Here is a 25,689-nt window from a genome sequence, read left to right as displayed (position 1 = left end):
CAACTGGCAGCACAGAGGCAAACCCATCTGGGCTGCCGCATTGTGGCAAGATATTGCTGCCCGGGTGGAGAACCTGGTTGTAAAATGACATCACACAGATGCTCATGTACCCAAGAGCTGGGCCACTGACGAACATCGAAACAATCAGCAGGCAGATCAGGCTGCTAAGACTTAAGTGGCTTAAGTGGATCTGGACTGGCAACATAAGGGTGAATTATTTCTAGCTCGGTGGGCCCATGACACCTCAGGCCATCAAGGAAGAGATGCAACATATGGATGGACTCATGATCAAGGGGTGGACTTGACCATAGACACTACTGCACAGGTTATCCATGAATGTGAAACATGCACTGCAATCAAGCAAGCCAAGTGGTTAAAGCCTCTCTGGTACGGAGGACCATGGCTGAAATATAAATATGGGGAGACCTGGCAGATTGGTTATATCACACTGAGACCAATGGATGGTGGGACATTTAAACATTGGGATACACATTTAGCAAAGGCCACCTGGTTAGTCAACACTAGGGGATCTGCCAGTTGAGCTCTGAAGTCTCTTTTGATTGCCCTTGGACTACACATTGTGGTTTCATCACCACCCACATGGAACCCACAGGTCCATAGCACGCTAGGAAGTTTCCTAGTGAAGTCCTTAACCCAGGCCCCAGGGAGGCAGAAGACTTCCCTAAGAGGAAGGTCTGTCCAGCATATGAGCCCCTCTGATCCCCTCAGAAGGGAGTCACCTACAACTATAACCCGTCTTTTCTTCCTCGTGGAGGTGGCCATGATATGGGGGGTAGGCCTTTCTGACCGTGGAGACATCTCTGGTGTAGATGGACCATCATCCATTGACTGGCCTTCCACATCCAGGGCCCCATATGTGTTGTACAGAGGCACCTGGGAAGGCGAGGTGGGCAAGGAGGGGGCTCACCTGCTGCCCCAAGCGTAGACTTGCCTCCTTTCACTCCTTTCCTTTAAGTTACTGCCTTCAGCCTGGTGGGGGAAGGATACAGGATCCCCTTGATCTTGGTTTTTTTTCTGGTGGCTGTTCCTGTTTCTGTCTCAGAGAGGGCAGAGCATGGTTCCACCAGTCTATCTCTTTCTCAGACTCCCTGATGCTCCTTAACCTTTCTGCTTCCACTTGTAGCTTTGCCACCAGGCTGAGCAGATTGTCCACTTGGCCCCACCTCACACAGCTGCTCTCACCACTGCCACCCATTACCAGTGAAAGGCTCTGGCACACCCTGCAGCCTGAGACCTGGGTGGCTGCATGTTTTCATGGCAGCTCCGTCTGGGTTCCCACATCCTTTCTGGCAAGTGCAGAGGACGTGGCTTTCTGCTGGATGGGTACCATAGCTAAGCTCCTTCTGAGAGGGTGGTGACCATCAACTGAACTCACTCTTGAGCTGGTAGGGTGATGACGCCCTTCCTGTGCGCCCTTCCGCGTGAACTGCTGTGCAAACTGATGCTCCGTGCTGTGTTTGCCCACTCTGTTGGCAGCACTCCTTCTCACTCGTGCTCCCCAGGCTGTTTTTTCTAGGTGTGGGGGTGGTCGCCATTGCTCTGGCAATGCCCAGGCATCGTCAGAGTCTCCTGCGAGAGCTGGTAGGTCTCTCCACTGCCCTGGCATATCCCTGTCTCAGGAAACCCACCTGTGTATCAAGATCTGCTGCTCCGCTGCAGATCGGGCCGGCTCCAGAGCAGCTCCCCTCAGCTTCAAGTTTATACTGTAGTTCTAGCCCATCTGGTACTGCCAGCACTTGAGGGTTGTGTTACCCCATATTCAGACCTCAATAGTATACAGTTAATCCCCGATCCCCATTGGGTTTTCACACAAGTTAGACGCGGTTGTTGAAGGTTGAATGAATTCATGCAACCACCCCTTAACTTTCCAGTTCTTTGATATGACCATGTATGGGACAAAGTGAATCTCTGTTGGTCCAGTATTGTAATCAGTGCTCCACTTGAGTGGCAGCCAGCACTAATCAAAGTGATACCTGTAGTTCTACGACTAACGCTTCTTCTAAGAGGTCAAGCAGTTGAGGTATCAAAGGGGTATCATTACTCATTTCCATAGTAGCAATGCTAAATACTCAGTGTCCTTGTGGATCCTTAAAATATCCGTTTCTCAACAAAGTCAGTGCCCAAGATGCAAAGGTAAATCCCATTACAACATGATGAGCTTTACAGTTTCCTTTAGTGAGGCTGAATCCAGCTTCTACTACATGGAGCTTCTGCTGGCCTATATAGAGTAGGAGTTAATGTTAACTATACACACTATTAATACACAAGCTCCAGTAGGAGTATTCCATGCACTGCCTGCTAGACTCCCACACTGAGCATGAACCCTCAGGTTCCACAAGATTACACCTGGGAAAACTAACTCGGCAGCCACAGGCAGTCTCAGCCTCAGGGACATTCAAGAGACTGCACTTCAGCTGTAGAAACCCCTGCCACAGTACAAAAACCCGCTTTGGATCCCACTCCTGACATCATTTTTATTAATGTTGTGGTTTAGGTCAGGACAGACTAAACGCATATATTAATTACTACACAGTAATTGGATCCATGTGAAGGAGTTTGGTATTTATTGCCTTGGTAGAAGTAGTTTTTATTAATGCAAAGAACACTACGAAGTTACATGAAAGCAGTCGTCTCTGCTTCCCCTTTGCTTTCTGACAGGAGCAGGGCTGCAAGCAGTCAGGAGGAGCAGTGTGCTGAGTTGGTGGTGCCGGCTGCCTTTGCTTGGAACATGGTGACTCCAGCTGTGCAAGCTTGGTTCCAGGCATCCCTAGAGGTCCTCCACAGCCAGGTGTCACAAACCACAGTGGTACCGAACACAGGAACAAACTACACATTTGCTCCTCAAAGAACAGAAGCAATCTTTGGCTAAAGCCTGCCAATACAGCAGCCATGACTAGCTTCTTAAAGGAATTAGAAAAAAATGGAAATGTGGAAGAGAAGGCCATTACAGTTTTCAGTACGCATCTTCTTTATTCTCTGTACTTGCCATACATGTCAATCAGTTTAAGAATAGATCATATATTAAATTCAAACACAAACTACTTCAGTTCTCAGACACATTTTTCTAGCTGACAGTTTACAAAAATCTAAAACAAATTTAAGCTTAACATAGCTCAGCTGATTTACAGTATTTTGCTAACTATATCCATAGACGCACTGCCATTTGCAAAGGCAAAGATCATTAACACAGGCCTCTCATTTAAATGGACATTCACTCTACTGTGAACTTTTGCCAAAGATCTCTCATGTGTTATGGTGACTGACAGTAACTTAACACATCATGAGCTCCAAATTAAAAATTCTGTAACATAGTTCAAGTTGTTCCTATAAAACTGAAAATATACAAAATAGTCAAGTAACTTCCAGAAAATACATTTCAGAACATTGTTTAACTGTTTTATACAGAATAGTAATTAACATACGGGAATCTCATATCTCAAATGAATTCACTTAAGTGATCATACCTATTCAAAGGAGCAAATGAAAAGGACTTCTGCTTAAGCCAGGTCTTAACTACTATAGCTTGAATCTGCAAGAGAATGCAGTCAGCTGCAGACATCAGCATTCTCCTGTAAGAAGCAGAAGTTCAAGAAACACTCAGGCTAAAATAAGTTTTTGTAAACACTGCCTGCCTGTTCTTTTGGCTTTCATCACTGCCTAGCCTAAGAGGCCAGAAACACTTCATTTGCAGAGGATACAATACTAATTCTCACTGTAAAAAAGGAATAGGTAACATCAGATACATCCAATTTAACAGTAACATGCTAGTGGTGTAAAATTTCCTCTTGTAGTTCTAACTGGAATGACTGAAGACTTAGCACCCACTAATGAGAAGATATCCACGCCCTTAATTCTGCCAACAGAAAACAATACATGAGAGTGCTCCCTAAACAACCTGTGTGTCGTCAGACACAGAAGTCTGAACCACCTTCATTTAGATTTAAACTGTAAATGCTGCTTCTTCAAGGAGGGAAGGGAAGGAGAAAAAAAAAAAAAAAAAAAAAAAGAGAACCCGCCCTCTCACTGCTCTTCATAAAGGCATCTGCATCTTCCAGCTAGCAGTACAGTTTGCTGCTGAAAAGAGCAAGACCCTAAACTCAGCCTCTAGCAAATTAGGTTGCTGAGAATCTAGACTTCAGCATCACCATCATTTCAGGGTTATTAAGTGAAAATTAATTTCAGGAAAGCACACACTGATCTGTCAAACTTAAGAAAGCAGATTTAAGATATACAGTCAACCTCTGCATTTATACCATTATGACATTTTTCTCAAAAATACAGATCCATAAACCAAACCTTCAGGCTACCTAGCTTTATTGCACCTGAGCAGAGTTCAAAATACATTTCAGTCCTCAGAGAATCCCATTTTTCTTCTGCCCTAATAAATTTTGCAGTAGAATAAAGGGAACACATACTTTATGGCAAGACCTTTCAGAATGAGTATCAATTCATCTGCAAACACCCTAACGATTCAGAAACAGCACACATCACACTACAGTGGTCAACCTACAAGACAAGACAATATTCTTCTGCCCCCTATGAATTTAGATGCGAAACTCTCCCTGCTACGCAAGGCTGCACTGAATACAATGTCCTCAAGAATAGATGCCATGCAACCTGTTTAATTAAGAGTCAGAGCTGATTGACTCCTAACTGAAGTCTTCCAAAAAGTCTTCCAAAGAAACACCAGTCCCTGACTGCATCCCAGCTGGGCATCCTAAAAATGGGTGTAATGGTTTAACCCCAGCTGGCAACTGAGCACCGCACAGCTGCTTGCGCTCTCCCCCCCGCAGTGGGATGGGGAAAGAATCGGAAGGGTAAAAGTGAGAAAACTCATGGGTTGAGATACAGACAGTTTAATAGGTAAAGCAAATGTGCACCTAAGCAAAGCAAAGCAAGGAATTCATTCGCTACTTCCCATCGGCAGGCAGACGTTCAGCCATCTCCAGCAAAGCAGGGCTCCACCATGTGTAACAGTTACTTAGGAAGACAAATGCCATCACTCCAAATGTCCCTCCCTTCCTTCTTCCTCCAGCTATATATGCTGAGCCTGATGTCATATGATGCAGAATATCCCTTTGGTCAGTTGGGGTCAGCTGTCCCAGCTGTGTCCCCTCCCAGCTTCTTGTGCACCCCCAGCCTGCTCGCTGGTGGGGTGGGGTGAGAGGTAGAGAAGGCCTTGTCTCTGTGTAAGCACTGCTCAGCAATAAGTAAAACATCCCTGTGGTATCAACACTGTTTCCAGAATAAATCCAGAACATAGCCCCATACCAGCTATTATGAAGAAATCTAACTCTATCCCAGCAAAAACCAGCACAACGGGTTACATGAAACTGCCAGTGCTAAATTGCCCAGTTGTTCCCTACAGTTATTTTAACCAGCTAAGCAAGCAGGGCAAGCTGGGTTCCAGCTAGGCAAGTAGTTCCCATAGCTTAGTACATTGAGCAAATTCCCTCCCTTCCCTCTCACACACCAATTTCCGTTTCTCCTACCTTATACACTATGCTAAAACAGAAGAGGAAAAACATCAGTTGATTCAAAGACACATTTCATAACTCCTAATAAAAAGCAAACAGTATACTTCCATCAATTTTAATTTATAATTAAACAGGCTGTGTAACACAGGCAAGATAAATTTCTGAATTTTTTGGGATCTACAGAGAAGCTAACTATAAAACTGAAAAGAGCCCCTTCTGACATCAATCCACATACCTGCCTTCATCATCACAATACACACCATACCACACCACAATCGTCATCACGAATCTGATCCACCTTCACCTAAAGACAAGTAAGGTCATTTGCTACTACTTCTACCACAAGGCTACTACAAAGTTTATTCTGATGTTGGAAGCCTTTTCCTAATTTCCGGCCCAAATTAATTCATAGACTACTAATACTCATTTGTTCTTATGCTGATGTTATAATTCAAGCATGAATAGCCTTCCCACCTCCCATGGTGCTTACCACTGTAAAATATTTATACAGCATTATCAAATCTTTCTCCCAGAGTGTGAGCTAAGCTAGCCAGGGCCCTTTAGTTTCCTTTCACGTAGGAGTCTCAGTCTTCCATACCCTCCTAGCACCTCTTTCCTCCACTGGCTCTCTTGGAAATTCATTCCACTTAGGAACAGGTGGCCAGCACATATGTAGTAGAGTGGCATCACTACTCTTACTGGAAGTTCCAGGATCTGTGAGCTTCAGGGCTTCATCTTTTAGTGAATCCAACTCATTAATCTACGCTGCTCATTTGACAGCCATCTCCAAAAGACTGACACCCAATCAGGCAGCCAAGTACAAACATTAAACTTTGTGTTCTTCAATTCCATCATGTTTCTATTGATTTGTACTCAAAATCACCAAATTCTTATCAAATTAATGAAAGGACTATGAAGAGATGGATCCCAAGACTAACCCTGAAAGACCTTCACTACCAACCTACCTACAGTTGAACTGTTTCTCTTTTTAAGAAGAGACGCCAAGGAGAGGGGTTTTTTAATCCACCTTATAATTCTCTACCAATCTCCATCTTTTCTGTAATAGACTAACAGGTTTCTCCCAGACTTTAGGAAAAGTCATCATTTAGACAAGGACAAAAGCTTTCAGTCCAAAGGGCTTTGCTCTCCTCCTCCCTGAGGGAGGACATGCTCGTCTAAACACTTCTTAGTGTTCAGAATTGAGGCTTATTATTCCAAAGTTTTGCCTCCCACTGCCCTTGAAAACATATTTACCAACATTATACTGCCATATAGACACTGCTCAAAGTCAGGTGAGGATGATGCAGTTGTATCAGACAATAAATCAGCTAACGAAGCAACAAACTGACCAGTGCAACAGGTTTTACTACCCTTAATCAAACTCCATGATCAGCAACAGATTAATGGCATATATTCTGCCTACTACTAAAATGTCCAGAGGATAAGAAACTACTTAGCTCATAAGTAAATGCTTTATAATAGCTTTACTGATAAGAACACATTTGGTTCTAGCTACTTCCTTCTGCAAATAATAAAAGCAGATTTTGCTGACACAAACCTACATTTCCAGTAATCTCTTATATTGTCTTCCTAAACAGGACACTCGTATTTAGTCAGGAGACCATTTCGACAGTTGCATGAACAGACTACTGCCCTACTTTGGGTGCCAAAGGCATAACAGATACAGTAATTGAGAAGAACCATAGGAGAGGAAGAGTCTTGTGAGTCCAGTCAGGTTTACAAGGTTAGTGATTGGCGGGGGGGGAAAATTCTGCTCAACTAAACAAGGCATCTAAAATTATTCCAATATTTAAAAACAGCCTCACAGACAGCATGAAGCATTCCTAAACTTCTGTATTTACTATTTGTATTTACTGTGCTGAAGTTTGTATACAAAGAAAGCAGCAGCATGGTGTGGAAGATAAATAGTCTGGAATTGGCAAGGTACAAATCCAAATTTAGCTCTGACATTTACTTCCTGAGTAATTACCTCTGCGCCTTTCTAATTTTCTTTTCAAAACTGAGCTCATCTACACCTAGGTGAAGTTTATCAGTCTAGTAGTTGCTGTTATACATTGCCCAGAGATCAACAAAATGAATTTCTGATCTCAAAGTTGGTCTCTACACACTTCTACCCTGCATTTCAAAACTGATCTAAGCCCTGTTTAAAAGAGGAGACACTAGGGCCAGTTTTCTGATGCTAAACAGTGACTAAAAAAGCTGCATACATGCAGCTTTGTACTAACTCATGAACACATAGATTTCAACATAAAGCAGAGCTTTAAGCAACAGGAAAAAAAAAGCTCAGCTACCTGCACATTTCAAAAAAAGCAGAAAGATATGGCTCTTGACAGCTCTTGAGTGCTTCCTATGAACCCACAAGGGCTTGTTTTAGGGGGAAACCTTACATTCTCTGAGTGGTGACTCTTCCATGGTCATGCTCATTAGCACAAACCATCCTCCAGTACCTTTAAGCAGACAATTTTTACAATAAGGATATTCTCCACAAACTGCTCTACAACAAGTGTAAAAGCAATAGAGTGGTTTGAGTATGAACAAAATTGACGAGACATTTTAAGTAATTATAGAAAGACACTTAAAAAAAACCAAAACAAACTTTCCCAATACTGCATACTGACAAACCAGATGGAGGGATAAAACAAGTTTTATTACATATGCATTAATGGACTTCATTTAGATAATCAAATAAAAAACAAGTTAGAAATGCAAGGTGTGAAGCTCAGACATTCAAGCTGTGGGGACAAGAATAAGGATTTCAGCCCCAGTTCTGTTCCTTTCCCTGAGTTTAACGTGCCTCTGATACAAAAACACAGGCAATGACAGCGACAGGGAGAACTAGACTCAGTTAGCCTTCAGACCACACTCAGACTCCATATGCTTATAGCAGTCACAAGCCCCTTCCTCTTCTTTTCACGTTCATTTTATGCTCCCTGCAGGGCAGCATGCAGAGGAGAGCTGCTGAGGCCTCCTGTCTGGCCTATACAGGGCCTAGATAAGACATGCTGCGCTTCACCATATCCTGTAAAATAAAAATTGATTTGTTTCAGTGAGTCCACTCCATCCAAGTATCCTGCCTGGAACAGCGATCAAAGATACAAACCTTCGTAGGAGAAGACGTTGGCAGCCCTGTCCTTCAGTCCTGTAAGTTTACATAGCCCTATAAATTTCCTTTCAGGAAAGTATTTTCCTATGTTTCAGAAATACAACAACAATGTAACTTTCAAAAGGTTTGTCAGTAAACATGCCCTTGTATGCAATGAGACTGCAGACAGTGGCACGGTCATCTGCTCATATTATTTGTTAATTAACATGTACTCTCCACTCCCCGTAAGTTTCAAAGGGAACACCTTCCAGCCTGTTGTTATCCATACCAAGGACAGATATCTTTGCTTACCAATCACACCTGCAAAATAGACTTTAAATGTAAAACACAATTATGTACAGAGCTATCCATAACTGCATACGACCTGTATATTTAACTTGTCAGTTTACTGGCCACCTTGAGTATCATGGCCCAAGAAAGTTTGGACTGTTGAGAAAAACAGCACGCAATACTGGCAAATTATTAAAAGTAAAAAAGTAACTTTTTCTTGCTGACAGCTAAACCGGATAAGAACAGTCCAAATAAAACAGTTGTAAAATTATGGTCATAGAGCCAACGCATTTGAAAAACAGCTAACATGTAAAAACATATGTTAATATTAATAAAATTAGTTGTATTCCTAAGTTATGCTATCTTAACCTTTCCTTTATTAAATTTTAAAGAATGTGTCATCCTCCCCAAAATTCTTTGGAAATTATATTAGAACACTCACTAGAATTTAAGGAAAATATTCCTGAATATGTGAAAGCCTAGCCTTCTTCAGCCAAGAATTAGAACAACTTTCCTTGCTTGAAAATTCTCACTCTAGCCAGGAAACAGGGAAAAAGACTAGCTACCAAAGAAGACAGTTCATAAAATAAACGTGAATTATCAGAGAACATTACTGGAAAGTGCTACAGTCTGCAAAGAAAGCACAGAAATAATGAAAAAAATGCAAATGCGCCCTGACACTCTTATTCTGGTAATCTCCAAAGCTACCATTTTTGCACAGTCATCCTTCAAACCTCAAGTAGCAAGTACAAGCCCTTCAAATTCACACCTCCTCTGACTGCACAAGTACATACACTCACCAATAAAATCCTAGGAAATGCAAGAGCAATGTAGCAATCCTCTAGAAGAGGAGAAACCTGCTGTAAAATCAAGAAGAATTAGAGAAAAATACCACGGCTTGAGACAGAAAGACATCTTTAACTTAGAAGGGTATTTCTGGATATTGAACAGAATCATGAGAGCACTTTTACTCTAACCACTAAGATTATGAACTCTAAGGGAAATATGAAAACAACCCTCTTATCAGCAACTGCTGCAGGATTCACCTACACTGAAACACATGTGGGAAGGTTCCTCGTAGGTTACAAGCCTCAAAGATAGTCTCTGGCTTTTGCAGAACTGTTTCTAAAGTTAATTCTTCTGGCAAATACAATAAACTACAAATTCGGCAAAACTGACAAAAACTCAATCTATTACTTTTATACCTTCTTATATCACACAAAAAAAAAAAATCTTATGAGATACAGATACTACTGCTTACAATTTGTTCACTTATATATTGAATTGCGTTAACCCTTATTCTTCGCTAACGCTGCTAGATCAGGAGGTGCTTTCCCAACGGAAGCCCACTTTACTAGGAGAGTTCTAAGAAATATGATTGATACCTTTTACAACAACCCATTATTTGTTTCCATGCATCTTTCCTAGCCCCAGACAGAATAAGAATTGATGCAAAGTATGCTTTAAAATTAGATAGGCTTTCAATACTCATCTCCTTTTTTTATTAGTGCTTTAGTATATACAGCTTTCTTGATATACTGAATAGATACGAACAGATGTAACTAATAAAATTTTGTGGGTTCACGAATAGTATTCGTTTTCATATGGGTTCAGAAATCATACGCTATCCATTCAGACGATAGTCTGAACTAATTCAGAAATTTATCACTGCACTCTCTGAAGAGAATTAAAGCAGCTTGTCATTTTATCACAGACAGCCCCCATGTACATATTAAAAAGTACCTCCCTTCTATGTACCACCTCATTGTTGTTACAAAGCCAAAATGTTTTTCATACCCCGTAAAAATCAGAAAGTACAAATTCTTCGCTATGACATTGTCTTTTGAAAAAATGAGAGCAGTATCTTTTTTTCCCTGCAGTATACCTGTTTTATCTGGAAAAATGAAATATATGCCAAACCTCACTTTTTCCGTATTACAGACCCTTTGGATCCTGCTTCCTTTTTGCTGGAGTGCACTCCCCACACATTTAATACAGCTCGGTTAGTTATGTAGCCTAAATTTCTAAACTTAAAAACCAGGAGCTTCCAGCATCAAAGGAGCATAACGTTAGCATCCAAAAATCCCCGTACACATGTTTAACAATAAAGCATAAATACATTAAGGATGCACCAGAACATACAGAAGTTCAAAATTCCACAGCTAAGTGCGCTGTTGACACAGTGTTAAACAAGCAGACATTTCTTGGGTGTTCAAACGTTGTGGCAGAACAGCGAGATGTGAAAGCCCATATTATGTGACACAGAAACTGCAGCCAAAAGACTACTGACATCCTGAATATTCCTTGCACTTCTCTGTATTTTGACAATCGGGTTTTTAGGTTAACAGCACAGGGAAGCTAAAAAGAAACAGGACAGACTTACCTTCAACTGGTATTTCACTTTCAAAGAAAGTTAAGAATGTTGGTTAAGCTTTTTTAAAAGCCTATTTCTTGTCTACGTAGTGATAACTACAACAGAAGCACTAAATTTAGAAGCCTACAATGTGATCACTGTCACCTCTGACAAGAGATGCGGCTACGCGGGTCTGCATCAATTTCAGACAAGGCTTACTTTTTGCTCCTATCACAACCCTTAATGTGTTTACTCTCTCACAGACAGTCAACAAACACAAGAAGCAGCTTGTGTAGATAAACCCACGCTTTCATTTATCCTGATTAAGTCTGCATGCTCAAGTACTGAACTGCCACGCTCAGAACACTAGAATGATTACAGCGGGTAAATCCACCCCTCTACAGAGCACGATGAGTACAACATTGATTCCCACGCGCTCCAGACGTTTTTCCCACAAAACCTGCAAAAATTTCTCCATTTGATAATAAGCCTTCTCAAATAATAGGACCTGAGGCTAAATCTTTTCAACTATTTTAGTCAGTTCCAAATATTTGACAAGCTTCATCTAGCACTTCCACAAACAAAAATACTCCATGCTTCAATTCTAACTTTTATTCAGTCAAAATACTCAGTGGCCCAATACTTTAAAACACAACTAAACCAAAACTAAAGTCACATTATTAAAAGCATGTTTTGAACTTTAAAATTCAGCTGTCTGGTTAAGCAGGGGAAAAAAAAAAATCAGTTGCTTGTGTAAAAGCTGTAAGAAGCCTAATTAGCTATTACAAAGTCTGTTGCTCCAAATTCTCACTGGAAGGTTTGTTTAAATATTCCTTACTATTAATGACAGCTTTCAGTTACAAGCATAACCTCTTCTTAGAACACTACCTTGCACTGTAACATCAAGTCTCTACAGATTAATTTTGTATTGAGAATAAGGGGAGAAATTGCTAGAACCAGAAAGCAATTTTAGAGAACAAGAATTCAATATTAGAGCAACAAGTTTCCTGGGCCTATCACAACTAGATAATTTTTGGCCTTGTCACAGTATAGGGCACAGCTCCAAGTAAACAAGCCTACCTCTAGCAGCGAACCACACACATATAGTTCAAAGACTAAAAGTAATGTTACCTGAACTCCGCAAAACAAACATATTTGTTTCAAGATGTTAGAAGATAATCTAAGAAACCAGTGCACTTAGCTAAAATTAGTATTTTTCAAAATCAGACTGAGAACTTTCAAACATATACTTGTGAAACACTTGCTTAACAGATTACATTTTGAAGCACTTCCCAATTTTAACAGATTTGGTTTCTAACTGAAGGCTCAAAGTGGTGTTCTCTTCATTAAGTTCTATGATTTACAACGCTTTCAACAAGAATTTCTTCGTAATTTTCTAAAAGTAGACGAAGGAAATTTGAATACATTTTTTCACCTCCACAGCTAGTAAGATCAAGGCTGCACCTTGCTCACTTCAAAACAAAGTTCTCCTCAAATCCTACCCACATTTCCGCTATCTTATCATCCATTCCTAGCTAAAACCTGAAGTATTATGCTCATGAGAAGCATTCTTGTTTCAGCCACTGAGCTACTGTAGCAACTACATTTAGAAACTGAAAGTACAGTCTAATTTCCCCTACTCCAACTTCTGGCTAATGCATTTTGCTGTCTCATAAGCTGGTGAGGGTTTTGACTGGCGACATTCCTTCAGCCCTCTCCTTGATTTTATTTCCCAGGACCTTACTGAATACAGAGAACAGGAGAAAAGATGTGAAGAGAGCTTTTCTCAGTAACAAGTAAAGACTAACGTTTTAAATCCTTGAAGGTTTCCAACACATGCTTCAGCTAGACATTTGCCATCTCTGCCACACTGTTCAACCAAATGAACTCTTAGTCCAACTTTAAGTGTTGTCCTCTATTGTTCTTAAGATGGAAATGGAAGAGGGTAAACCGAAAGACTCCATAAAAGCAGATGCAACGTTCTGTAGTTTCCAGAGTTTCACTGCCCAGAAGTCATGTGAAAGGCGGCTGCAGACACACCTTCAGACGCTAAACTCCCCAAATCTTTCAAAAGCAGGCCACAAGGATGTCTGCATTCGGCTTTCAGAGGCAAATATCCATGCTCAGGCAAGTGAAAAGGCAACTTCCAACCCTGCAAACTCACTGAAGGCCCTTCCTCTCATCTCAGAATGCTCTGTTTCCCTGGGGATTTTCCAGCAGACTCCCATGTGCCAACAGAAAACATTCACCTGCAACCAAAATGCGTCCTCTTCCCCCTCCCAGTCATGTAAGTACAGAGATACACAGTCACTGCAACCTGCCAATAAGGGAGAATAACTCTTATTACAAACCTCACTGCACACCCAAACGCCTGCTCTGCAGGAGACACCCACGTTCACCCTACAGTGGTCAGCAGAACCTCACGTGCGCTCCCTCACCTCGTAAGCACAGGTTAATCACTGCAGCTCACACTGTGGGCAAAAGAACAAGGCCTCCCCGCAATCACCCACCTGCATCAAACACAGTATACACTTGCCTAAGCGTAGAGGGATGCATCCAAGAGCAAACACTCAGGAGCTCCTCTCCGGTACACACTCCTGCAGAGAAGAGCCCTACAACTCTCCCGACATTTCTTTTCTAGGCGTGAATCTGTGGAGAGCAAGCACGGCATTTTCCTTCTGCTGCACCACCCCCCCACAGAAGGCTGTGACCCGCTCCCAGTACTCCCTATATAAAACAGCAGAGATCACTACTTTGCCCCATCACCCACTAATCCACGGGTGTGGGCACGTATATTCCTGACAGGAAAAACTTTAGCTTCCTATAGTCCTCCGGCTCCTCTCCCCCAGAACACGAGGTGAGCTGGTCTCCCTTCCACCTTCTGGGCATTCTTGTCCAAAACAACCAGGAACGTCCACCCGCTGGGGGACTGGCCACGACAGCCCCTTTCCCCCAGCTCTTACAAGTCACCCTCGCCCAGCAGGAGACCTCTGCACCCCGAGAAGGGCTCACCCCACGACCGCCCGCGCTCCCCGGGAAGGGGCCCGCATCACCCACTCACACCCCGCCCCCCGCAGCCCCAAACTCCTCCCGGTCGGTCACCGCATCACCCCCACACAGCCCCAGCCCCTCAGCCCTCTCGGAGGCTCCGGCGACCCCTCCCCCGCACACGCCTCCTCCCCTCCCCCAGCGCAGGGGTCCGTCCTCCCCCCTCCCCTGGGTAGGGGGGAAAGGCCCCCGCCGCCCTCCCCAGGGCCGCGGCCCGGGCCGCGCTCTCTCCTCCGGGAAGAGGGAGCGAGGCCCGAGCCCGGGAGGGGACGGAGCGCGGCCCTCCCACCGCCTCCCGCCCCCGCGCGGGCCCGCACCGTCTCCTCAGGGTCGATGTCGATCCGGAAGGTCTGCTGCTGCAGCGTTTTCAGGGTGATCTGCATGGCGGCGGCTGCAGGCCGCCCCGCGCGACCGCGCTCCTGCCCCGCGTCCCCCGCAGCGCAGCGGGACAGGCGGGGAAGAGGCGAGGGAGGAAGAAGAGGAGGAGCAGGCGGCGGCAACGGCGGAGGCGGAGCAACGGCCCGCCCGGTGCCGCGCGGCACCAGTCACACCCCCCGCGCGGCGGCGGGCGGGCGGGGGGCGGCGCTCAGCCCCCGGGCCCAGCCGAGGGAAGCGGGGGGGGGTGGGGACACGGCGGGCGCAAGTCGCCGCTCGGCGGGAGGGGGCGGTGCAGGCGGCGGGCGCCTGCGCGGGCTCGCCCCCGCCGCTCCCGCCCGCCGAGAGCCGGTGGCGGCGCGGGGGAGAGAGGCCTCGTCACCGCCCCAGCCGCCTCCCGCCCGCTGCGCCGCCGGCGGCGGAGTCACTGCGCAGGCGCGGCGGGCGCACGGGAGGGGGGGAGCTGAGCGCGCCTGGGGGGGAGGGTGCTCGTGAGGGGGTAATGCCGCTGGGGGTGCGTGCGGGTACACACACCGCTTATAAGGCAGTGCTGCGGGTCTGTTGATACGTACGTACGTACGTGTTTATAGGGGCCTGAAGGCTGCAGCCCTCTCCTGCAGGGTGGCCGTGGGTAGTGCCGGGCCGTTGAGGCTGCGTGTCCGTCTGTCCATCCGGCGGGTCTGCGGCGGCTGGGCGCTGGGGTTGCTCGGCATCCCCTGGCCGGCACGGGTGTGGCGGGCTGGCCGTGCCGCGGGGCCGGCCGGCTCGGTGCCGCAGCGGGGCGCAGGCCGCTCTGCCGGCCCGCGGGCGCACGGCGGGCAGGAGGGCTCCTTCCCCCAGCCGTGTTGGGAGGCGGCGGGCCCGTTCAGCGCGGGCGCCGTTCGTGAGCAGCATTGGCTGATGAGCAGAGGCCTCAGCTGGCGCGTCGGGAAAGGGAGCTTCCCTGTCACCGCAGGAAATCTCCCGTTCAGCATGGTGAAAGACTTTCTTCCAAGAGGTTGATAGCGACGTACTGTTGCGCCGAGCACAAGCTTCGTGAAGACCGAATGCCTTTTCAAAACTGTGACAAGCCTTACAATGCGCATACTGGAAAAGTTTAGGCTAGTTCTCTGCCATAGTCATCCTAAGCTTTGTAACTAACATTCAGAAGTTGTTGGTCCGCTTTTCCTAACGTCTGTATCTTTTCTGCATTATCACTTCCACCTCACTTTGATCCTGTGCATACAAACACAGAGCCCAGAAGGTTACTCACGTATCACAGAAACTGGTGCAGTGGATGGGACAAGGTACTGCCTCAATTCCGCCAGTGCTTGTTTCAATAGTTTGTGCTTACTTTTGGTGAGTTTTTAACCTCTGTTTTCCCTGCTACTGCTTAGGCAGTGCAGAGAGAGCCCTGCTACAAATAACCTTTAAAGCTGAGCCAGCTGTACTGATAAAAAAGACCCCTGCCCCAGCGCCTTCCAGCCTCTTCTATCACTAGGTGTGGGATCTCCCCGTGCATTTTTGGAACTGAGGCTGTCTTTCTGCAAAAGAGGACACTCATGTTAGGCCAATTTAATGCCGTAATGTAATTAAACCCAAAATTTCTTAGTATTGTGTAATGCCTTGAGAAGTTCTACTCTGCCACATTGTCAACGTAATGTTTGTAACAAAAAGCATCTTTTAACTCATTATTACAGTAACCTTGGCTTCATAACAATTTCTTACCAGCAGCGCAGTGGAGGAGGGGCCAGCAGGCTGCATTGGGAAAGTGGGAGACACCTCTCCCTGCAGGAGCGCATGAGTGCGTACGTGCGTGCGTTGCACATACAGCTGGTGGTGCTGCTTCTGTCATCATCCACCTCAGGCTGTGACACACAGCTGCTAGACAGCCAAAGCCTCTTAGGGCTTTCGCAACCAAAAAGAAACTGCTGACTGTTGCTAGTAGGAATCCAGCATTCTTGGCAGCACAGAATAACTTGCTTGCATTGCATGGAGAGCCATTAAAAAAAAAAAAAAAAAAAAAAAAGCGTGAGATAAAATATCGCTTGCTATTTTTTGCATGGGTGGTTACAATTTAAAATATGCTGCTTGCTCACTTTCACTATTGCCTGATACAAGAAATAATTCCATACTTTGCAGATAAATTAAAATGGAATTTTTTAAACTTTTCATTCAGCAGTCCAGCATATATAAGTGCTGAGCTTCACATGCAAATGAAAGTACCTCATGCTGAAGGGTTGTGTCAGTTTCCCTACTCTTTTCTGCTCCCAATATGTGAAATGTAAACTACTGGTTCTGATTTTTGTGGTTGCTGATTATAGTATGAAACAGTTTTGCCCAGTTTGTCGTGGGGTGAGGGTTCATGTATGTGGTAGCTGTTTCGCTCTGCTGTGAGGGCTTGTAAAAGCCTCAGCATAACTGGGAAACAACTCGAAAGGCTGTGAACTGCTAAGGATGAAGTTTTTCCTGACTGTTTATTTAAACTTTAAGCAAATAAAAAAAAAAAAGCTGTGATTCCCCCCCCCCCCCACTGAGTGGTACAGGAACTTAGGATGACTCACTGTATGGGGCCTAAATTAAATAAACAAGTTCTTGGTGTCTCCTCTAGCTCAGCCCGTTCAGCTCCATAAAACAGGTTATGGCAGAGCTTGACTTTCCAGGTCTTTCTTCAGGATGCTTCCCATCAGTTGCAGAATTGAGGGCTGGTTTTTTTCCCAGAGTACTCTTTGTCTTTTAGTCTCATAGTGCATCTCCTTGACAGCCAGTGCTTGGGTTTTTCTCGTTTTGTCTGAAGTATTTTGGGTAATTACCCTGTGTTCAGTCTGGAGTATCACACTTACTGACTTCATTTACAACAGTTTGTATGCCGACTCAAGTAAGTGCACAAACCTCTTCTATGCAAACAGAAAAACTTACATTGATTTGAAAGAGATGTGAGATGAAGCACGAAAGTTAGAAAGATATTTTGGTGGCAAACGCATACAGCAATTACTTTTTGTTTTTCAGAACTCCTGGATTTCAGTTTCCAAGTAACTTAATCTCCCTGGCACAATTACTCCAACTTCATGCCACCACGGCTTCGTCCTGCTCAGCTCTTCTCGGTTGTCCGTGATTCCCCAGTAACTGCTGTCTCCCAAATGCAGGTCTATGTTCTCGTGTCTTACAAGTTACTAGGCAAAGCCATTAATTACAGCTGGCCCTTGCAGAGGGGGAGGAAAACACAGTGGAACCAAAACGTGGTAGGGAAGATAACAGGGAAGTGTTTGTCCCTGCGGTGCACCTTTCCCTGCAGCCAGGTTTCCTTACGTAACCCTAGTGCTTCGGGAAGTTGGAAAGATGCGCCCATTTGAACCACACAAAGACAGGGACACGGAGTCAGCGCTGTCCCCTTTCTGACCAAAAGAGTGATCCAAAGCTTAGGGCCTTGCTGGTAGTTTATCAGAGTGCGTATACGTGCTGTGGAGCCCACAGTAGCCAGCAGCTGGAGTCTGTGACCTCATAGGTCTCTCTCAGTGATGTTACATTTAATGGAAAGAGAGTCTGACAGCCAAGACACTAACCAGGTCTGATGCAAGCCTGCTTATTTACAGCCAATGCACAAGGACCTGATTCTCTCAGCTGCTGGTGGCCCAGTAAAAGCAGTTTTGCTGATGTTGGTAACAGACCACAGTCCTTATGCTAACTTTGTGAGGCCAGAGGACCAGGGACTATTGTACTTGTTGACTTGTGAGAACGAACTTTGTGAAAAGAAGCTTTGTAATGATGTTCCATGTTACAGTGTGCAGTTCAAGTATGGTAATAGCAAAGGCCTTGAAAACATGGGTGTGTGCTAAAAAACCACCCCCAAGGCTATAAAAAATTCACTAGTAGTCAGTTACTGGTCACGGAAGAAGTACAGCCTTGAGACCTTAGAAAAACCGTATCATAAAGACGAAAAAGAAGCAGCAGCTAAGCAAGAAAAATGTTGAGCAGCAGGATAACATGCCTGACAACCTGGAAAAGTAACACCTTCAAGCCTCGCACTGTGTGAAGTCCATCAGCCAGAGGCCTAAGGCTAAGACTCTGCTTAGAGAGACATTAGGGTACGATGTCACCACTGAGTGAATTTTCTCACTAGACATACCAGTTCAAAGCTGTGAGCGTGCTCCTGGCTTCAAGGACCCTGACTGTTATGGCCTCCTAGGCTCGGCAGCATTGTCCAGGGCTGTGCATAACAAGATCAGTGTGTACATATGTGTGTGTTTTCACCTCTTCAGCCACGAAAAAAATCCCTGTTGCATGTTACTACAGTTTGTCTAGTTACTCTTGGTGAAAGGCTCTGTGGTTTCTCTGGCAAATGTCAAGGCAAATACTTGCATCAGTCAGTGCTCGCGGTAAGTCAGTGCATTCAATCTCTGCACTAACTTGGAGTAAGAGCCTACACCCTGTTGCCTCGGTCATCTCACTGTCTTAGGTATCTGTATGTTATTAAGGCTGCCAATCACTATTAGCATTACCATAGTTTTTACAAGTCCTACCCAGATATTAGGACTGATGTCAAATACAGAATACGAAGGTACTTCTCACCCCGAAGAACTGACCAAAGGAAGGAAGGAATGAAACGGTGCTTACAAGAAAGCAGCACATCCATAGCAGAAGTTATGTTTCAGATATTTTAGAAGTGACTTTTCAAAACCAAGTGAGAAGCAATAGGAACAGTAGCATGGCCTCCACAAGGCCCTGAAGGTGGGGAAAGCAGCTTGTTTTGGCCGTGCTGAACCAGGGGGAGGTATGCAGGGGGCAGTACTCCAGGTGGATGCCTGTGAGGCTGGATACCACCAGATGAGCAGCAGCAGAGATATGGGAGGAAGAGGCAAGATTTTGAGCTTGTGACGGTGGTTAGGAAGAGCTGTTACTTGGGTAGATGTGTAGGAGGACACCAGAAGGGCAGCACAGTCTGGAGGGGCTTTGGATCAAACGGAGCACGCACTGGTAATGGAGAGGTGAGGGAAAGTAGCAGAGTGATTGGCAGGTGGTAACATGAAGAGCTCCCACCGTACCCTTAATGAAAGGCAGCATTTACACCTTCCACAACGAGTGACCTATCCCAGAAAAATGTTTTGAAAGCAGGCATTTTTCACTGGCTGTTGACATTAAACGGGCATGAACTAGTGTGGGGTGTCCTAGGATGTAGTGTTTATTTTTCCATTAGGGTGAGATTTTCCCTTGAGTTGACTGGTTTCCGTTCCACACACCTTTATGCAGAGCTCCCATGAGCTTTCTCTGCAACACGTATTAGCAGAGGACGCCAGTGCACCTTTTGGGAAGGCTGAACCAGCTGTAAGCACGTCCCTGGAGTAGGTGAACCGGTACTTAGATTCCAGTTTGCAGTAATTGATACAAATTAATTCATCCTTAATCTAATTCTGCATGCACTCAGGAGCTTTATCTGTCTCCTGTTGGCAGCATTATTTCTTTCACTACAGGAATAATTTGGAGGTTTACTTGAGGTATGAAACTGCTACCAACCTTCCATGGTCATTCTCATTTATTCTGCAAGGCAACACTGAAGCAGCTTCACACTGTGTTTTTCATGATAGCAAAGAGCAGCTGCTCAGGTTAATCAGCTTACTAGACCGTGAGGTATTAGGCAGTGACCATGGGAGCAGTGGTAACTTGCTGCAAGGTAGTTGTAACCACTTCAGCCACTACCAGCTGCAGGCAGAAGAGAGCCTGGATGTTACTTTTTGTTGGCTTTATCATTGACCTTTCACGTCTGCATGCCTCAAGGTCTGAAAAAAGTCTTCAAAAGGGACTGGAGCCTTCAGACTTGCAGAAATCCCACTCCAAAGCAGTGGTACTCCCTTGGATGAGGGAAATCATTGTGTGCATTTTCAGCACCACACCCAGAAGCATGGAAATTCCCATTAGAGTTTCCATCAGCACTTGGACACCGTGGATGTTAGGACTGGAATCTGCACAGAAGCACCTGTAGTTCATACACACTGACATAAAGTTAGTATGAGATCAAAATGAAACCCAGACTTTAGTGATAAAAGGGGACTGAAAGTTCTTTTAAGCAGGGATTCACACTTGGAGTCTTATTTGAGAGCGATTCCTTTTTTGTTATTAACCTTTTAGCTTGATTGGCACTCAAACAGCTGCCAAGAATACTGGGAATTCACTGTAAAATAACAATGTGGCAAGTGCATTAGACTATAATCTTGACAGGTTTATGTATTTATTACACTAATTATGTGGGTGTACTAATTGTATTAGGAATATCTCGATGATATTTCCCATCTGTAAAATCAGTATCAGGCACGGGGAAACCCACAAAAGGTTTCTCGGCTGATTTTAATCCGCAAATTTTCCTGAAACATATCATAAATTTTCTCATCCAGTAGCAAAACCTCTGAATCCCACCCCCCCACCCCCCACCCCCGCTCCATGCAGAGATTTAGGTGCAGTAACTATAGTAAGTACATGACCTTCCAAATTTGAAATCACTCTTAATTCATTTTACCCCATTTATTAAGGAAGCAAGGGACAAAGGGTGGGGAGAGGAATCGCAATTCAGGGAGTGGCTGCAAGGCATGCTGCCTCTATGAGCTATTCCTAGAGCATTGCTTCTGACAGTCCAGCCTCATGACAGCGCTGTGCCTACAGTTAGAATCTAACCCCTTCATATATATTTTTGTTTGTTTGTTTATAGTCTCCCTTGCAGTCATATCTGTGTCATTTTGCTAGCCCAGGATATGAGGTTTGCCAAGAAAGGCCATATGGGAGCTTACTGTTGAATACCAGGCTGCATACTGCATGTTGCCCAAAGCATTTTAAAGTAGAGGTCATCTTCCCAGCTTGTAGCAGTCATGGCTAGTGACTCTGGAAGCTTAGCCCATCAGCGTCAATGCCGGGAAGAGGCTATTGACTGGGCATCGGAATTAAACTCTGCAAAACTGTGTGTGCACAAAGACTACTTGTCAGTGAGGAGGGGAAGGTATTGAATTCTGTATGCTTCAAGAGAGTTTATTTGGAAATGACGTGCAAATCTTTTTAGCCATGAAAAGTTCCATTATTTAATCACTGCTTTCTTTGGAGTGCTAGACAGTTGAAAGGGAAGAGAATAAAAATGATTTGGGTTTGACAATTGCCAACGTGTATCTCTGAGGACAGTTATCTGATGGCTGGGTCTGTTATCAGGAAGGGCTGTTGTTGCTGTAGGGGGATTTTACAGTGTTTCAGAGTGCAGAGTCTTTGCCAGCTATTTTAATATTTAGGCTTTGTTAGAGCTTCTGTCCTGTCTTTGTCCCTGCCTGTCCTGTAATAACAAGAACAAATGGAAGCCAGAAGCTGCATATTGGCCTTCTGTAGTTCTGCAGCGCTGCTATGGAAAGGCCAGACACCTGAATATTACCAAAGCAAGGCCAATTATTGCATGAGATGTTAGAATGGCAAATAATGCGGTCAGCCAGGGAAGCCCATTGCTATTTCTGCGATTTGACAGTGTCACAGTAAGGGTCTTCCCAACTTCAGGGCTGGACTGAGCAGTTGCAGAATGGATTGCTGAGTGTACTATGAAAAGCTCCTAGGGAAATGACATCAGAAATTGGCAGCAATTAATCTGGAACATTGATTCCAAGAATAATATTTATCTGAAAAATAATGAATCAAATCCTACAGGTCTAACTGGGCCTACTATGAATAAATTAGATCAGTTTATTTTTGTATGAGTCATTAATCATATTACAGTCACCATTGTGGTTATCTGAAAGTATTTTAATTTAATCAAAATGCAGTTAAAATTCATTTAAACAAATTCGGCTTCAATTGTACTGCCCCACACACAGACTAATCTTTTCCAGCATGGTGTGGGGACTTAAGACACCAAAATAGATCTTTCTATAGAGACATGACTATGGATTTATGCATTACTTGATTTTGAGCACGCATTTTCCAACACTTTGCTTTTTATCCTGATTGCCAGATAAAAGAGAACAATATGCTATGCTCTGAGGCTTTTGTCACAGTGTTCATCACTTGTACAGGCCATCTGCTGTGGAGTAATGTAGCTGCTGCAGTACATTGCTTTCCTAGGATATGCATAACCTGACAGCTGGAGACTGTGAGCCCTCTGGATTCATCAGGAATTCACTTGTATGTGTAGCTACTCTGTCCACGTAAAGCTGTATGTAAAACAATAGTAACTCCTAGGTCACAGAGACCACAGAAGTATTGTAATTTGCAGGGACTTTTGTAGCTTCTAGTCCAAACTTCTACTTGGAATGAAGTCAAGAATGAATTCAGACCCTGGTGCTCAGAGCTTTGTCCAGCTGGACTTTGAAAACCTCCAAGGAGAGACATCTCACAGCCTCTCTGCCTCCTGCTACAGTGCTTAATTATTCTCTTTTTTTCCTCTTCTAACCATGCTGAACCTCTCTAATTTCGGCTGATGTCACTGTCTGTTGCCCTCCTGCCAGGCAACATTGGGAAGAGCCTGTTCCCATCCCCTTAATCTCATCCCCATCGGCACCAGGGTGTGCTGTGAGGAGCCCCAAACCCTTCTCTGCTCCATGCTGAACCAGCCTCAGCCCCACAGCCCCTCCTCTCAGGGCGAGTACTTCAGTCCCACAGTCCCAGTGCCCTCCCCAAGCCCCTCTTTGTCAGTTTGTTTGTGTTATTTGTTTTTTGGTTTGCCAGTGTATCGTGTCCTGTCTGGGACCCCAAACAGGACGTAGTGCCCAGATGAGGCCTGATGGGTGCTGAGCAGAGGGGATCACCCCTGCCAGCCTCCCCCCACCCTGAACAGGAGAGAAAACAGGGGAACGAGCTGAGTGCTGCCTGTGACCCCGTGTGGGAGGAAGCAGGGGAGCCCAGAGCTGGCCAGCAGCGCTGGCGTGTGGGGAGAGCCTGTGGGACTTTGTCCCACAGCCTCCCAGGGAGACACAAGGTGTTATCAAACGAACCCTCTTGCCACGTGTGCCTGGAGACATCTGCCACGGCCAGGGCGAGCTGACAGGGCCCTGGGAAGACACGGCTGAGGCCTCGCTGACTGCCGTGAAACACCGATGGCGAGCACAAGACCAGAGACAGGGGCATGGAGAGGGCAGTAGCGTTGGGGTAACCCCAGACGCCTGTGCCAGGGCCGCAGCGCTGCCGGGGCGAGCACCGTGGGCGAAGAGGGCCTGTCGTGATGTCCCTAAGCAATGGGTTCTGAGGTCACCGAGCGATGGACTGTGATGTCAGCTAGCGACGGACTATGACGTCCCCGAGCAACGGATTGTGACCAGGCGTCCCTCAGTGCTTATATTCGGGCGCGGAGTCTCACCGAGCCGGCTTGTGCCCACGCTCCAGCTGAGCGAGTTCGCAAGGTTTGGAGTGTCGTGCAAGGCTGGTGCTGGTGCTGGTGTCGTGCTCAGGCAGCGGTTCACTGCAGCTCTTGGTGCCCGACCCCAGAGCCGTCAAAGGATTCTCCCCGGCCCTGCCAGGCTCGGGCAGCCGGGACAGCCAGGAGGCGCGCTCGCAGCAGCAGAGGTGAGCTGTGCGGGGAAAGGCCAGCGCGGGGTGGGGAGGTGGGAGGGTTTCCTTCTTGAGGGAGCTGGGCATTTCTTGCAGCCCTCCCTGCTTCAGCCGATGACCATGGCCTCTCCTCCCTTTCTAGCGTGACACCGGCTGCTGCAGCGCCGGTGAGAGGCAGCGGCTCGACATCGCCAGCTCTCCCCAGCCCACCGCAGCACGTGGAGAGCATGGCCACGGAGCTGGAGAACCGCTGTCCCATATGCCTGGACAGCTGGGAGGAGGCCAGCTACATCCTGCCATGCCTCCACCAATTCTGCTACCCATGTATCTTGCGGTGGGCTGAGAGCAAGCCCGAGTGCCCGCTCTGCAAGAGAAGAGTGCAATCCATCATGCACTCGGTGCGCGGGGACAACGATTTTGAGGAGCATGTCATCCCACCACCTGCAGCACCACCAGCGGTCGTCGACCTGACAGGAGGAGCTCCTGGACACCCAGGCGCCCACGATCTCCATCGCCCTGCAGCATCCCAGCCATCAGCTGCGGGGCTGGTGCCCGGGGCTCCTGTGGGCAGCCTGCAACCCCACATCTGGGCATTGCTCTTGCGAGAGGACCCAGCTCTACTCCGGCCCGTGAAGCTCTGGCTGCGACAGGAGCTGCGGCTGATCTTCGCAGGTGGCCGCTGGGAAACATCCTCAGCGCAGAGGCTCGTCCTCTCCGTCCTGCAGCTCTTTGGCCTGGATGAGGAAATCCTCTTCCGGATGCTGTGGCCTGCCCTGGGTGGGCACACCAGGAGCTTTGTGCGCCAGCTGATTGATAACATCGTGCGCCAGTGCAGCGGGGAGGCCCGACGTCGGATGGGCCTGGAGGACGGCCGTGGTGCCGAGGAGCGGGAGGGTAGCCCCGCAGCTGCCCCCGGCCCCACTGCCTCCCCAAGGGGGTCTCCTGCCCCCAGTCCAGCCCCCTCCAGCAGCCCTGAGAGATCTGAGGCAGAAGATCTCCCCAGCACCTCATCGGCTGCCCTACGTGGGGGTCCCGGCAGCCCCTGCTCTGCCCCCATTCCCACCCGCGGGGAGCAAGAAGAGCTGCAGCAGGACCCAGAGGAGGCTGTGCCCGGGCCCTCTGCTCCCAGCCAGGGCAGCGAACGCTCTCCCGGAGGGCCCCGGCGAGCCCCAAAGAGGAGGGCCGGCAGCCCTGAGGCCACTTCACCTCTGAGCAAGAGGCCATTGCATTGGGGACAGTAGGAGGGTGCCCCAGGAGCTGGCAAAACCAGGGCCAGGCCAGCAGCTGGGGCACCCACCATCCCCCAAGGGGACCGGGAAACTGTCATTATTAGTCTAGCTCTAATGATCAAATAATACAATAAATCTAAGAAAACTACAGAAATAGTCTTCGTATTTCTAACAATGCAGTTGCCGTTGCTATCCCCATCCGTGTTGGTTTCTCATGTGGCCAGAAATGGCTACCAAGAGGACTTGGTCCATCCTTTCCCCAGGGGCAGAAACAAGGATGACTGTCCTGGAGTTACTCAGATCATCCCTTTT

At 46.3% G+C, this 25,689-nt stretch overlaps 2 protein-coding genes across 13 annotated transcripts in view; one reads left to right on the top strand and one right to left on the bottom strand.

Annotated features, from left to right (window-relative positions):
- The window catches only part of RAD23B (RAD23 nucleotide excision repair protein B), a 42,460-nt gene extending 27,469 nt beyond the window's left edge, over nt 1-14,991 (bottom strand). For 3 of the 12 annotated variants that reach the window (XM_087741226.1, XM_087741224.1, XM_087741223.1), the window contains exons 1-2: nt 14,611-14,985; nt 13,782-13,894 (exon numbers count right to left, since the gene is read on the bottom strand). Coding sequence is in view for 2 of the 12 variants with exons in the window: in XM_087741218.1 (XP_087597344.1) it covers nt 14,611-14,676 (66 nt within the window). In the remaining 10 variants the exon portion in view is untranslated. Of the gene's footprint in view, nt 1-3,485; nt 3,591-13,755; nt 13,895-14,610 lie in introns of all 12 variants that reach the window. The other 9 variants (XM_087741225.1, XM_087741221.1, XM_087741219.1 and 6 more) reach the window with 9 other exon arrangements.
- A 7,601-nt stretch (nt 14,992-22,592) lies between these two features.
- Nucleotides 22,593-25,466, top strand: LOC148050503 (uncharacterized). The gene is made up of 2 exons (XM_087742141.1): nt 22,593-24,163; nt 24,291-25,466. The coding sequence occupies exon 2, from the start codon at nt 24,376-24,378 to the stop codon at nt 25,387-25,389; it is 1,014 nt and encodes a 337-aa protein (XP_087598267.1). The 5' UTR covers nt 22,593-24,163; nt 24,291-24,375; the 3' UTR covers nt 25,390-25,466.
- Nucleotides 25,467-25,689: the final 223 nt, after the last annotated feature.

Source organism: Nipponia nippon, unplaced genomic scaffold (assembly GCF_047370975.1).
Source record: "Nipponia nippon isolate SJK-2023a ecotype South Korea unplaced genomic scaffold, ASM4737097v1 scaffold_8, whole genome shotgun sequence".
NCBI lineage: Eukaryota > Metazoa > Chordata > Aves > Pelecaniformes > Threskiornithidae > Nipponia > Nipponia nippon.
Note: the sequence above shows the minus strand (reverse complement) of the source record. Positions and strands in the feature narration are given on the sequence as shown.

Coding starts and splice junctions, on each gene's coding strand:
- LOC148050503 (XM_087742141.1), top strand. CDS start 24,376: ATGGCCACGGAGCTGGAGAACCGCTGTCCCATATGCCTGGACAGCTGG.